General features: G+C 37.6%; 1 protein-coding gene across 9 annotated transcripts in view; it reads right to left on the bottom strand.

The window, feature by feature from the left end:
- Positions 1-14,820, bottom strand: part of Sergef (secretion regulating guanine nucleotide exchange factor) — a 232,351-nt gene that overhangs the window by 200,387 nt on the left and 17,144 nt on the right. For 8 of the 9 annotated variants that reach the window (XM_027942392.2, XM_071616358.1, XM_071616359.1 and 5 more), the window contains exons 6-8: positions 11,639-11,752; positions 9,287-9,349; positions 5,330-5,488 (exon numbers count right to left, since the gene is read on the bottom strand). In XM_027942392.2, coding sequence (XP_027798193.2) covers positions 5,330-5,488; positions 9,287-9,349; positions 11,639-11,752 — 336 coding nt within the window. The remainder of the gene's footprint in view (positions 1-5,329; positions 5,489-9,286; positions 9,350-11,638; positions 11,753-14,820) is intronic. The other variant, XM_071616357.1, reaches the window with a different exon arrangement.

Here is a 14,820-nt window from a genome sequence, read left to right as displayed (position 1 = left end):
ATTACCAAGAATCAGGAGGAAAGTGAGGGAGAGGGAAAATATTTACTGGAAAGCAGAAATGGAATTCTAGTTTAAATGTTGCCATAAAAATCACTTTTTTTTTCTCTTGGTTTCAGTTTTTTCATTTGCCAGGTGAGTAAGATGTTTTTTCCATCTCTGATTCTCTAAAACTTTCAAGACTCTAGCACTTTATTAGGTGACACTGAAGAAAAAAAGTAAAGAATGTCAAAGAACTCTCTGTATTTGATTTCAGTTTTTCAATCCATATCCCTTGTGAGACCGCAAGGCTACTTTGGGATACAGCATGGTTCAGGGAAAGCTTCCAGCATCCGGAAAGCAAACAGATTCTAGACATTCTGACTAACCCCACATTAACATTTGGATCTTGGGAAAATCATTCCCCTTGAAATTCTAATAAATCACCAGCAACCATCACTTAGCATCTGTAAGCACTGATCTTTCTGTATTCTTCAGGATAGTCCTGAATAAAACTGTTAAAGAAGCACCCATAACCAGAGACCTCTTCCGGAAAGAGAAGAGCACCCAACCTCCAAAAAGCTCCAAAGTTCCAAAGGGCAGATGTGCACTAATAGGCACATGAGCCCAGTCCTGTGCTGGATGATGTACTACATCATCTGATTTAATCCTTATGCCCAGTCAGCAACTGCTTTCCCATTTTCCTAATAAGGAAATACATTCAGAGAAGCTAGGTTTAACTCATTTGTCCAAAATGTATTAAGCACCTACTTCATATGTGCCAATTACTTTGCTAGGAACTAGGATACAATGGTGAACAAAACCAAACATGACTCCTGCCTCATGGAGCTTATAGTCTAGTGGGAGGGGGAGTTATTCAAAGAATCCTACACACACACACACACACACACACACACACACACAAAGGAAAGGGCCATACCTCCATGAGAACTAAAGAGACTAGACAACTATAACAGTGACAATAGATATGGACACGAGGGCACTGCCCACAGCAATGCTGTAAGTAAGCTGATGAAACTAAGATTAAACCTTGATTTGTCTGATGTCACAGCCCGTGTTTCTCTTACCTTTCCATTTATTTCTTCATTCAGCAATTTGCTATGAATCATCCACTTACTAGTGCCATGCCTAGGTTATATGCTAGGGATGCAGCCATGAACAAAACCAACATTGCTCGCATGGAATTTATGATCTATATGTTAAACAAGTAACACTACAAACAGATGTACACAATGAAAAATTGGGATGAATGCTATGAAGAATCAATTTTAATAGGTAAAATTATCTACAGAGATCTTCCAAACTGTTAACAGCCTGAAAAAGCCACTTGCCTACCACAATGAGTGAAAAAGACTTTAGGAAACTTGGCCCCATCAAGATGTAGAAATTGGAGCTGGGACTGTAGCTCAGTGATAGAGCACTTGCCTTGCCCGTGTGAGGCACTGGGTTCAATCCTCAGCATCACATAAAAAATAAGTAAATAAACAAAGATAGTGTGTCCATTTATAATTAAAAAAAAAAAAAAAAAGATGTGGAAACTGTCACATCCCCTAGCCAGCTTATGAGCCATCGGGGCAGAAGCTAGTATGTCTCAAATTCAGCACAGATCTCGCTGGGATAGAAGTCCTTCTATAAGCAGCTACTGACTCCAGAATGCACTTACATATCCCAATCTCAGGCAATTGTGCATTTTACAATTAGTTGGGATCTTTCACACAGATTCATTTGAACCTCACAACAACCCTATGCAGAATACAGGTAGGTTTTAATATCCTACTTAAGAGATGAGAAAACTGAGGCCTAGACAGGTGATGTGACTTAATCAAGGTCACCAAAATAGGAAAGGACCAGATCTGCCATTCAACTCTCACTAAACGCACCACTAGCCAGGAAATCATGAATCTCAAATGATACAGCTGCAGGTCACTGAGCCTGGATAGTCACCCAGGAGTCCCATGAAGTTCCTGAGAACAATGATCAGGATTATCAAGCAGCTTGAGAAAGGTTTCTAGAATGCGGTTCCACCAGCCTGAGACACAGGTACCCTTGCCAACTCTCCCAGATTAGAACAGGTTCTCTTGGACTCTTTCCAAGTGGCTGTGACTAACAGAAAAGTATTTTTCCATTGCGAACACTGCAGGCAGACACCAGACTGAGGGGAGCAGAGAGCACATCCCAGATTCCCATAGTCTGTAAAGTTATCTGATACCATGTGAACTGCCCTAGCTAAGCACCTACCACTAGGGATATTATGTCAATCTTGGACAGAATTAACATTTGGGACTAGATAATTTTTTTGTTATAGGAGTAGAGGGACTATGTTTGCATTTTAAGATGTTTAATAGTAGCCTTGGCCTCTGTTCACTGGATACCAGTAGCAGCCCCCAGTTGTGACAATCACAAATGTCTCCAGCCACTGCAATGTCTCAACCTCTGGTTGAGAAACACTAGTATAGACCCTATGGAGAAGGGGAAAAGCAAAGTGCTCTCCCTTTTTCTCATCCTATCCCATTCCATCTTTCTGGCCAGATATATGGTCACTATCCACAAACTCTTTTATTCTCAGTATCACACAGCCAGCGTTTCTCAGACAGATAAGAATAGCTATGTGCTCTTACAGCCTACAAGTACATCCCAGGAATAATTTGCCACTGGAGCTTATGAAAACAACCAGAGTCAAATAATTCCTTGTTCCACTAATGAGCTGCTTCTGACCCTGCAAGGAAATCTTGTTCCCATTAATGTGAGCAGCTGAGTCTGATTAAATGGAAGCCCTGGGTGTTTCTTCTCAATGACATCAGGCCAGGGCAAGGGCTTCCACTGCTAGAAGAAACACAAAATTGGTGAATCAAATAGTAGGAAACTCCCATTTACCCAAAATTCAGTACAACAATCAGGACACTCAAACATTCCCAGCTTTTAACCATTATGGACTCAGAAGAAAGGGGAACGTGGCAATGTACATAAACAAATGAACTAAATTAACAAGTTAATTAAACAGCGGAAATGTTACCAAAAATCATGCTCTCAAGTGGAGGTGGAAACCTTAAGCTGAACTCCAAAGCAACTGGAATGACTCAGACAGTGTCAGGGATGTGGGTTCCAACCTCCCACTCCAAGGGCTGGGCTGCTGACCCAGACATGGGAATCAACATCAGTTACAGTACTTGAAAAAAAAAAAACCTTTATGTCTTTCATTAGTCTACTTCCTAACTCGTTAAAGGGTATGCTGACAGACTCAACCAAACTTACTACCATTTGATAGTAAGTATAGAGTACTGCACTGTGACTCTTTGAAGACTAACCATGAAACACCTACCTGTTAACACCTAATTACTCAGACTATGGCTAGTTTGTGTCTACTTTTGTATTTAGCAGTATTGTTGCACATCATACTGGAAATGTGCTGAAATTTCATTACAGGTCTGTCTCCCCTGGTAGACACCTTAAAGGCAATATTTACATCTAATACCAAGTATGGCACATCAACATAATCACTATTTGTAGGGTGGATGGAAAAGTTGTCCATCTCCATATTCTTAGACTTAAGTCTATCTACAAATTCTCGAGAGAAGGCATGGCCCATGTCTTTCTCCTCATTTCTCCAAGGCTTATTACATTGCTTAATAGGTGTCCAATACATATTAACTGCTTTGGTTGGGATCCTGAATCCAAAGAGACAAACTGAAGCCTTCTGTTCAAGAACCAGTGAGTCCCAGGAAAGAGATCAGAAATCCTAGCTGTCTATCCTGCCTTAAATGTATTTGAATGTTTAGTCTCTTTTAAACTGGAAACAGTCTGACAAAGGAAAACAACTACATTCTCAGATAGGCAGTGGAGTCACAGAAGTGAATAAAAGCAATATGGTGGCTCCACAGAGCTTACTGACTGAAGGAAAAAAAAAATTCATATCAGCAGGCATACAAATAAGCAGTTACTATGCTCAATGTCTCTTCAAGCAAAGCTTCTCTAGATGGGCCCAATCTTTAAGCAGTCTGAACTTCTCTGAGATATAATCTTCCTCCAAATGAACAATACATTTTCCTTCGAGCATCTTCTGAAGTGGTAATATGAAAATTTTACTATACACATTTGTTATACAGGCCTTTATTCCAGAATGATCATAAAACTTTTTAAATATCAATTAAAAGCATCACAGAAATGAATGCTTACAAGTCTGTTTGTGTATACAAATGTGTAGTATGTGTGACTTACCAAAAACAGAAGAAGCTGACTGAAAACCTTCAAGAACCAGAAACTCCTAGAATAATAGTCACTAGGCATTTGGGAGTCTAGAGGTGGGTGAATTGCTAGCAAAGCAGACAAGAGCAGGCCAGGGAACCCTTGAAGTTCAGAAGGCCTTTACATGACAATAGACCCAAGAATTATAAACTGTCTGTCCAAGGAATTGTGTATAAGTCAGCAGGAACTCTTAGACAGCAGGGATGAACAGAGGCCATAAAACACAAAGTCCAAGAACAAAGTCAGGGATATGAAGGCCACGAAAGAGCTCCCCTAAGGGAAAGATGAGAAACAGATGAAGACTCAAAGAAAGATGAAGATGCCAAAAGCTGTATGGTATGATAGCATAGCATCTGAGGGAACAAGAGATGTCTGGATCAATGTACATAGTTTATTAGGGTAAATACAATTTAAGTCAGAATATCATGCCAGCTATTATTCAAAATTATGTTCCTGCCTCCATCTTTCCTTGAAATATTTACTTTGGCTGAACTTTTTTTTTTTTTTTTTTTTTAGGTGGGGGTTACCAGGGATTGTTGAACCCACGGGCACTTAACTACTGAGCCACATTCCCCAACTCTTTTTATTTTTTATTTTGAGACAGGGTCTTGCTAAGTTGCTTAAGGCCTCACTACATTACTGAGGCTGGCTTTGAATTTGCAATCCCCCTGCCTCAGCCTCCTGAGCCACTGGGATTACAGGTTTATGCCACTGCAACCAGCTTCTAATTCTTTTAATTTAGACTGAGGTGGAAATACAAACCGTCATCTCCTCAGCTCTATTAAAGTAAGGACTCCCCAACAACCTGGACAAATTATGGGTGATGCTTGCTACAATGGATTCCTTTTTAAAACCACACAGACTTTTAGGATCAGGAGTTAACCTAATCCAGTCTTTTTGGGTACAAAACTGTGATCCACAAAGGAAAAGCCATATATCTGGCTGATAGCGGAATTAGACCCCAGGATTTTCCCCTCCCAGTCCCTAAAGTTTTTCATGAACAAAAATCCTTAAACCCTAAGCATTCTTGCCTATTTAGACAGTCTTCCAGTAGCTCTTACCAATACCAAATTTTCTGCTGCATTCTCACCTGTCTGAGCAACCAGGTGTGTCCACCCACTCCAGATGGCAGTGACCTTCTCATTCTGAAAGCAATGTGCTTCTATTTTCTGGGGCACAGGAAGAAAAGCAGCCTGAGCAGCCAGTTGCCCATGCTTGTTACTTCCCCAAACATACAGCTCTCCTGCATCTTAAACAGAAGGGAAACAGAGATGAAGAAACATTATTTGAATATTATGGAAAATAAATCAAGTCTAAAAAAATGGCTAAAAAATTGTGGTTTTTTTTAACTTATAATATAATGTTTAATGGAGCCAAGCAAAATACAATGTACATGTGTAGCATAATCAAATGTAAGATATATGAAAATTCTACATATAGAAACAAAGTCAAATATTCTTAGGACTTTAAGGAGTAAGAATGTGTAGTTATTTTTCTTTATTCATTCACTCAACAAATATTCATTCCACATCTATCCTCTATGAGACGTATTCTTTTTTTTTTAATATAGGCTCACATTTCCTTTGGGGGGAAAATTTTTTAACTTGTTAAAATAGTAAGTTAAAAGACAAACTATTTCTATTTAAACTTTAGAAACATAGGATTATTTTCATTGTTTATCCTGTCCAGCAGAAAATATAAAGCTACCACATCACATCTGTGCAGCATTTCAACCTCACAATAATCTTGTGATATAAACAGAAATGACTGCCATTGTGATTTAACAGAAAAAAAAAGCAAATTCAGAATCAAGTGACTCTGGCTTCTATTCCTGGATCCACTAACTAGCTATTGACCTTGGACAAATCACTGCCTCTCTAAAGCCTGTGTAGTGGAAAGGAGGATAGTTGGTCCAGAAGGGCAGATAACATGACTGATGATGCTGGAACAAGAACAATTGGTGGCAACTGTGGTAAACCAGAAAGCACATGCCTGTCTAAAAGACATTCAAGTTCAAATATATCTTTTAGATAAAAGGTCAAACAAAATGAAGCCATGACTACTCAGGTGCTCTATAAGCTTTCTCAGCCCTAACACTTCAAGATTCTAAAACTGTACGAACCAATAGCACTAGCCATATGTGGCTACTGACCACTTGAAATATGGGTAGTCCAAACTGAGATATCTTAGAAGTAAAAAAATACAGAGTGAACTGCAAAAACTTGGTGCAAAAGAGAAGTGTACCTCATTAATAATTTTAATATTGATTACACACTGAAATACTATTTTGAATATACTGAGTTAAAGTACATACAATATTAAAGTTCATTTCCAACTGTTTCTTTTTACTTTTTGAAATGTGGCTCACATTTTATTTCTATCAGAAAGCACTGTTCTAGAAGATAAGTTAATCAAACTTGGAAGATGTTAAATGACTTTTCAAGCTCACATGGTTAATAAGAACTCATAGTCAATAAGGGAACTAAAAACCAACTCAGCTTCCACTGCATTTTGTGACCTGCCAATAAAACTTTATAATATTGCTTGCCCTAGGGCTGCTGATATATTTCCAAAAACTAATCAAAAGCCAAAGAGTAGCATGAAAGGACACTAGAGCAGGGCTCAGAGGTCTCTAGTTCAAGCGCCATCTACTATTTGGTCACTATTTGAAACTGAGCACTTCACTCCACATTCTGGGACTCTTGTTTCCTCAACTCTAAATGGCAGAATGTAAATCATTGAAGCCTTTTTGCCACCTAGGAAACCCTGCAGCACTGATATTCTGCAGTTTTTTGAAGTGAATTTGGTATACTTCATTCTCAGAGAAAGGGCAACCTCCCTGGACTTCATCAAGGTGTATGAAGTATGAGAATCCCATATAAGAGGGCAAAGAAGGCCCCTCAGCAAAATACCAATCCATTAAGTAAATTGGTGAGCTATGAAGATGCCACTGGTGATAAAGCACAATTTGTATTAAGCCTTAATCTATCTTAGTTCATCTAACATCTTTTTGAAAGACAAACTGACTTCCACATGAGGATCATTACACTGTTGCATCAGCAGGTAAAATTAAATTCTGCTGCAATGCCAAAGAGTTACACAATCTACAAGGACTCCAGAAAAAAGGTCTAAAGAGCACTGAACAAAATCCAATGTGTTAACAGCTTGAACTAGATGAGAAAGGAGGATTATTAATCTTGACAATTTTTTAAAACATTTATTTTTTAGGTGTAGATGGACACAACACAATGCCTTTATTTTTATGTGGTGCTGAGCATCGAACCCGGGTCCTGCCCTAGGCAAGTGCTCTACCGCTGAGCCACAATCCCAGCCCTTGACAATTTTTAAATCACTTTCAAAATACTGAAAAACAATTCAGTTTGTGAATATACTAAAAATGACTAAATAGACACTTCAAAATAGTCAATGTCATGATTAAATCTCAAAAAATATTCAAAGTTTAGATGTATAAAAAATACCATAGGAACAGTGCCACATATGAAATAATTTACTAATCACAAGACTTTTTAAGAAATCGACATTAGCAGGAGATCAGACAATTTCTATGGTGTATATAATGTCAGCCATTTCAAATTGTTTAGAACACAGGAGAAATGTCTGCCTCAGTCTACTTTTACACTCAGAGAGAAGCTCCCCCTCCCTCATTGACTGTAGGCTTGAACAACTCACTTCTCATCTTGGAGTCTCCAATTCTTCCTCTGTAAAAGGAGAGGTGAAACCAGGTGCCCAGTAGTGTTGCTTACACTTAGCATTCATTTCAACTTAACACTTTGACAAACAAAAATCTATCTAATGTGAGTCGCACACTAAAAGTAGATGTTTCTTTTGTTACTTTGTGTTTTAAACTCATTAAGCAACTAATTATGCATAGCTCAGAATTTGTAAAGTATTTAAACTCTCTCACTATGACTCTGGTGCTCTGGAAACAACAGGAGTGTCCAGTTGGACAACACTGTAAATTTGATATGGGAGAATGCATGCCATCATTAATTTACCTTTAATACACACCTGAGTTTCCACATAAAACACAAAGAACACTAAGTATGAATGTCCCTCCTTTTGCTTAAAAATGAAATGCATTCAATTATGAGTGGAGGTCTTATAAAAAATATTAAATCTCTGAGAGGTACAGCCTCCAGTCTAGCCCTACCAGCAGAGAATAGGACAATATGAATCAAAACAAAAGGATAACTGCTGCCTAGAAAACAATGCATTGCCTCCTAAGGAAAGTCACTAGAAAGTTCATACTATGTTTGATGAGCATGTCCAATGGATGGGTGGACACATAGCCAGATAGAAAACTACAGTGTGAGAAAAAAAATATATTAGATAGAAAAATGGATATGGAAAAGATAGAAATAAAGGGATGAAATAGGAAAATACATAATAATATAAAGCAGATCAGAGAATAAAACTTGTAGGCTTATTTATATATATAGGTACTTAAGTTAAAGAATAGATGAAAGAAAAAAAAAATATATATATATATATATATATATATGTAAGTTAACAAAATAGAGAAAACAGAGACAAACAAATTAAAAAGATATAGATGAATAAAATAGGTTAGTCTGAGACTAAACAGCTAGAAAGTATAGAAAGATAGCATTTAGTTATATTAGACATAGAAATGGATTAGGTAACCCCTTCACTGAGCAACTCATGACTATATATAAATTTACTGTTCATTATATGATTTAACCATTGCAATTACCCTGAGAAGATATTCTCATCCTTCTTGTTTAATTGAGAAAGCAAACTCAGAAGAAAATGAAGTAAGCCTATGTTTTATGTGAGTGCTTAACATTATCATATTTAATTTTCATAATTACCCACAAAGTATTTTATAGATAAGGAAATGGACAAAAAATGGTAAAATAATCTGCATAAGATTATACCAGTGGGGGCATCAGAATTCTGGCTTTAAAATCTATTACCTTCCCTCTGTATCCAAATATCAACACTCTAGGCCATCACTCACAAAGTTCTGAATGGCATATTAAACTGTGAAAGAGTTGGTACCTACCTGTTAATGAAGCTGAGTGGTCTGAGCCAGCAAGAACACATATTGCTTTAGAATTCTCTAGGCCTACAAAAAAAAATTTTTTTTTCTTTTGAATTATGTTGATAACAGAACAAACTGGGTGGAGGAGGGACCGTGAGCCATCACCACCTAGGTGTGAGGAGAAACTCAGCCAGCACAGGCAGGTGTGAGACAGCAGCACTGGCCAAGAAGATGGCTACACGGTGGGAGACTGGAACCTACTAGGGAGTGAAATAGAGAAGTAAATATATTGAGAATAAAGAAGACAGGTTCCTCAATACCAGAGAGGAAAGGAAGGTTCAAATGTGAAAAGTGAGAAAGCTAGAAACATGCTTCTGGTATTAGTTGGTAATAGAAAAATCAGTGTAAATTCATGGTTTCTAGAAATAGATAGGCTTATGTGTGTAAAAATGTGTGTGTGTATGTGTGTGTGTGTGTGTGTGTCTGTGTGTCTGTGTGTACATTTCCTAGCTCTGTCTGCTGTGTGAGAAACAATGACATCTCATACATTCAGCTACTATCATATGCAGGATGTAAATACAAACACAGACCTCCTCAAGACAGAGATAGAACCAGAACTTGAACTAGACTTCCATCTCCAAATCTAGTATTTTTCCTTCCTTAATTCCACTGCCTTTACTGACAAGGTAGAATCCCAATCAACCCTGCTAGAAATTGGTAAAACCTGTAGAAACATGTGATTTAGCATGCAAATAAATGCAGTCTATTCCATAACTCTATTTCTGATGCTTCTGTTTAATTAGTATCTTCACAAAAGACTTCTTCAGGTATCCTGTGGAATGATAATAAGACATTTCCAGCCACATTCACCAGAGAGGAAACCTGGGCTACTAGTAGCAAACTGAAGAGGAGACAGTAAAGGATCTAGCTCCAGAATCTGTGAAAACAGGGTGACGATGGGAGAATAAAGAGTGAAAGACTTTGAGGGCAGGAAGTTAATTTTCATTCTAATTTTTCATCAGAAAACTTCCCCAAATCAACTCTCAATCTAAACTGTTACTCCAAGCAGACCTTAAATAGGTTCAGTTAAATAAAATAAACAACTTTTACTCCTTCTAGTAACTGGTCCTGTGGTAATACAGAAGAATGCCACATAGTTCTTGACCCTTAAATGCACATAACCCTTGGCATATGAGAAAACATATAAACAATCCCTGCCTATGAAGAAAATGCAATGGATGCTAAAAGAGGAAAGATTCTTTACTGAGAAAGCTGTATCTCAGCTAGGCCTTGAAAAATTCTTGAAATTTTCCCAAAAGGAGCATGAAGGAAAGGCATTTCAGGTAGAGGAAACAGTGTGCCCACAGGCTTGGAGGTCATGAGAAAGCAGGGAATACCTAGGGAGCAGTGAACACCTTGATGAAAAAAGAAAAGGGTTTGGGAAGGGTTGAGCACACCCTCCCAACTGAATCTGTTGGCATCAGAAATCTAACCCCAGCTCCAGCTGAGAGACACTCTAGAACTTAGAAAAATCAGAATGATCCCAACACTCAGGTACATCACTCCCACAGCAGCTCCCCTTTCCTATTCTTTCCACACACATTTCCACCACCCTCAAAAATCCCTCCTTTGTTCAGGTCTCTTGCAGGTTTTCCTACAACCAACCTGCAGTAAACAGAGTCACAAAAGTCAGAAGAGGAGATAGAAACGTGGTGCTAAATATAGAGAGACAAAGGCCCACAAAGAGAATAGAAAACAGAGAATAAGAGCTCAAAGAGAGAGGCGGGAAAAGAGGGAAGGAAGGAGGCTGAGGAGGAGAAGCCTCTATAGACCAAATGACCAACAGAAGATCAACCAACAGACCTATGAGCAAAAGGAACACTTATCACCTACTCCTCGTATTTTCATGTAGAGAACTCCCTAAAGGGGCATTCCTGGTCCTCTCTACATCCTTGCTCACTCCTGCTTCCCTTTTGGGAGAAGAAACTAGGCATGTGAAAAGTAGCCCACGGTCCTTTTGAGGAAACAGTGCCTGGTAGATTAAGTTCAATCTAAAATTCAGAATTTACAGGCTCATTATAAAACTACTCCAAGTAGTTTTTAACAGTTCTAGAGCTACCATTTTGATCTCCACCCTTTGATTCTCCATCTTTTGATCTCTAGCTGACTTACATCTATCTCTCCACAGGACCCAAACTCTGGCAGCCAAGAGGGTTACTTTTACTGGACGCACAAAAATCCCAACAAGACTATCATACCAACTAATAGAGAGAGTAAGATAGATAAAGAAAAAGCAAAAGTACAAAACCATTTACCCATTTTCTGCATGTCTATGTCTCTTACTTTCTCACAAAAAATAAATAAGGGCCTCACCTGTAACTCTGCTTGGTTCCTTTGCTGTCAAAAATAATGGGAGAGTCTGCCTGAGGGATGACCGTCGTCCAGATGATGCCAAACCAGTCCCCCACTGGAACACGATGCCACTCACTTCCCAAAAGAGCAGAAGAGAAAATAAAGAAAATGTACATCAGGATAAGACCAAATTGCCTTTTGAACCTCACTACTATGGGAAATTCTGAATTCACTCTGTCAACCTGAGTATTATGGAGAAGCTCAATTGCATCAAGGGTTCCAATCACTGGTCACAGGGATTACCTCCAAACCAATCAAAATTCCAGTCGTCAGGGCAATCTAAGACTATCAAAGAGAAATTCAATATAGTAAAACTTATTAAAACTTATCCAAAAAATTCAAGGACACTCCTGAGTCAAATCACTAGAATGTACCTTGCTCATGGTTAGCCTGAGAACATAACTCAGACTCTAAGCCAAATAGAAAGGACTTTGAAGATCATCAAGCTCATTCCTCATATCTACTAGATGAGGAAACTGAGACCTTAAGAGAGGATTGCGATTTGTGCAAGATCACATGGGGATCTTGTACCACAAAGAAAAAGCCAGGACTCAGCTCTCCCGACCCTTAAGGTAGTGTCCTTCCCAACACACCAAGATGAGTTCAAAGATTCTCCATTGCCAAAATAAATAAATATTTATGACTTTGAGACAGGTTAATAATCATGATTTCAATGAGAGGGCTTTTATTACCATGTCCACTGCATCTCATATTCTGAATACAAATACACACAAAAAAATCCATGTATTTTGCCTACACTCAGATGTGTGCAATTGTACCTATAATCCAACACCAGCATTAAGGTCTATTCCTCTGGAAGCATACTATAACCAGTGGTCCCTTGGGCAGTAAACAGACAAGTTTGCTTAATGAAAAAATAAAGTATAGGCACAATATAAACAAAGCACAAATTTATGTAAAATAAAACTTAAAAATCCCCTCAACAAATAAATTTCAAAGAGAAAAAAAACTACATAATAAAAGGATTTTCAGATAAATGATAAAGGATTAATATCCACAATATATATATGGAACTCCAAAAAGTCAATCAAAAACAAACCAAAACCCAATTTTTAAATAGTCGAAGAACGTGAATAGACATTTCTCCAAGAAGATACATTAATGGCCAATTAAACACAAGAAAAAATGCTCAACATCACTAATCATTAAGGAAATGCAAATCAAAACCACAATGAGAAACCACCTCACACCATTTGGATGCTATATCTAACAAAACAAAAATCCCAGAAAATAACAAGTGTTAGTGAACCTGTGAGAACCTTTGTGCACTGTTGGTGGGAATGTAAAATAATGTGACTGCTATGGAAAACAGTACAACAGTACCTCAAAAAGTGAAAAAATAGAATTACCATGTTACCCAGCAATTCTGCTTCCAGGTATACATTTAAAAGAATTGAAAGTAGGATCTTGAAGAGGCATTTGAACACTCATGTTCATACCAGTATTATTCACAATAGCTAAAACATGGAAGCAACTCAAGCGCACTTTGACAGATGAATGGATAAACACACACAAACACACAACAATAGAGTATTATCAACCTTAAAAAGTACAGAAATGTTCCTGGGCAAGATGGTGCACATCTGTAATCCCAGCAACTCAGGAGGCTGAGCTAGGAAGATCACAAGTTCAAAGTCAGCCTCAGGAACTTAGCAAGGCCCTAAGCAACTTAGCAAGACCCACTCTATATAAATAAAAAATAAAAAGGGCTTGGGATGTAACTCTGAGGTTAAGCGGCCCTGAGTTCAATCCATAGTTAAAAAAAAAAAAAATGTTGACATGCTATCATGCTATTCCGTGGATGAACCTTGAGAACCTTATACTAAGTAAGCCACTTACAAGAATAAATACTATATGATTACATTTATATGTGGCAAAGTATACATAGCATAAATGTTCAAAAGAAACAAATACATTTTTAAAGAGATTTGAAATATATATCAACCAATTATAATACATGGACTTAACAGATCCCAATTCAAAAAACCATAAAAACATGTTATAGAAAAATTTAAATCCCAACAGGATTCTTACTGATATTACAATTATTTTTTTTTTTTTTTAGGTTTGATGAAGGTAGTACAGCAACATTTTCAAAAAGAGTACTTACTTATCTTTCAGAAATACACGCAGAAATATTTACAAATTAGATGGTGGTGGTGAAGAGGCCTCGACAGAATGAATAAGTAGTAGCAATTATATTCATCAATGTCTTGCAAGCCATCTGTATGATAAGGGGTTAATTTCTAAAATATAAGGAACTCTTTCAACTCAATAGCAAAAATTTTGAAAAGGACAAAGGAATTGAACAGACATTTCTCCAAAGAAGACATACAAATGACTAATAGGTATATGAAAAGACATTCAACATCGTTCATGATCAGGAAAATGCAAATCAAAACTACAGTGAGACTTTACCTCATATCTGTTAGGAAAGCTATTATTTTAAAAAAAAAAAAGTGTTGGTGAGGACAGGAAGAGACTAGAGCCTAATACACTGTTATTATGAATGAAAAATGGTGCAAATGTAACAAAAAAACAATATAATAGTTCCTCAAAATATTAAAAAAAGAACTATCATATGATTTAGGGATCCCATTTCTGGCTATATAATCAAAACAACTGGAATCAGGATCTTGGAGAAATAGCTGTATTCTCATGTTCTTTACAGCATTGCATACAAAAGCCAAGATATGAAAACAACCAAAGCAGCCATCAACAGATGAGTGGATAGAGAAAGTGGCAGTATATACATACAATGGAATATCATTCAGCCTTAACAAAAAGAAGGAAATCCTGTCATTTGTGTCAATGTGAATGAATCTGGATGATATTATTCAGATACAGAATGAATGCTGCATGATACTATGTATATGAGGAATCTGTGATAGCCAAATTCATAGAAGCATAAAGAACAACAGTAGTTGGCGGGGCAAGGGGTGCAGAAGAAATAGAGAGTTGTTGTTCAAGGGTATATAGCATCAGCTATGCTAGATGACTCTGCTGTGCAACAGTGCCTGTAGTTAACAATACAGTAATGGGCACTTCAACATTTGCTAAGAATGTAAGTTTCACGTTAAGTGTTTTTGACACAAACACACACACACACACACGCACGCACA

Source organism: Marmota flaviventris, chromosome 9, assembly GCF_047511675.1.
Source record: "Marmota flaviventris isolate mMarFla1 chromosome 9, mMarFla1.hap1, whole genome shotgun sequence".
Lineage (NCBI taxonomy): Eukaryota > Metazoa > Chordata > Mammalia > Rodentia > Sciuridae > Marmota > Marmota flaviventris.
The sequence above is the reverse complement of the archived record's forward strand: the minus strand, read 5'-3'. Positions and strand labels throughout refer to the sequence as shown.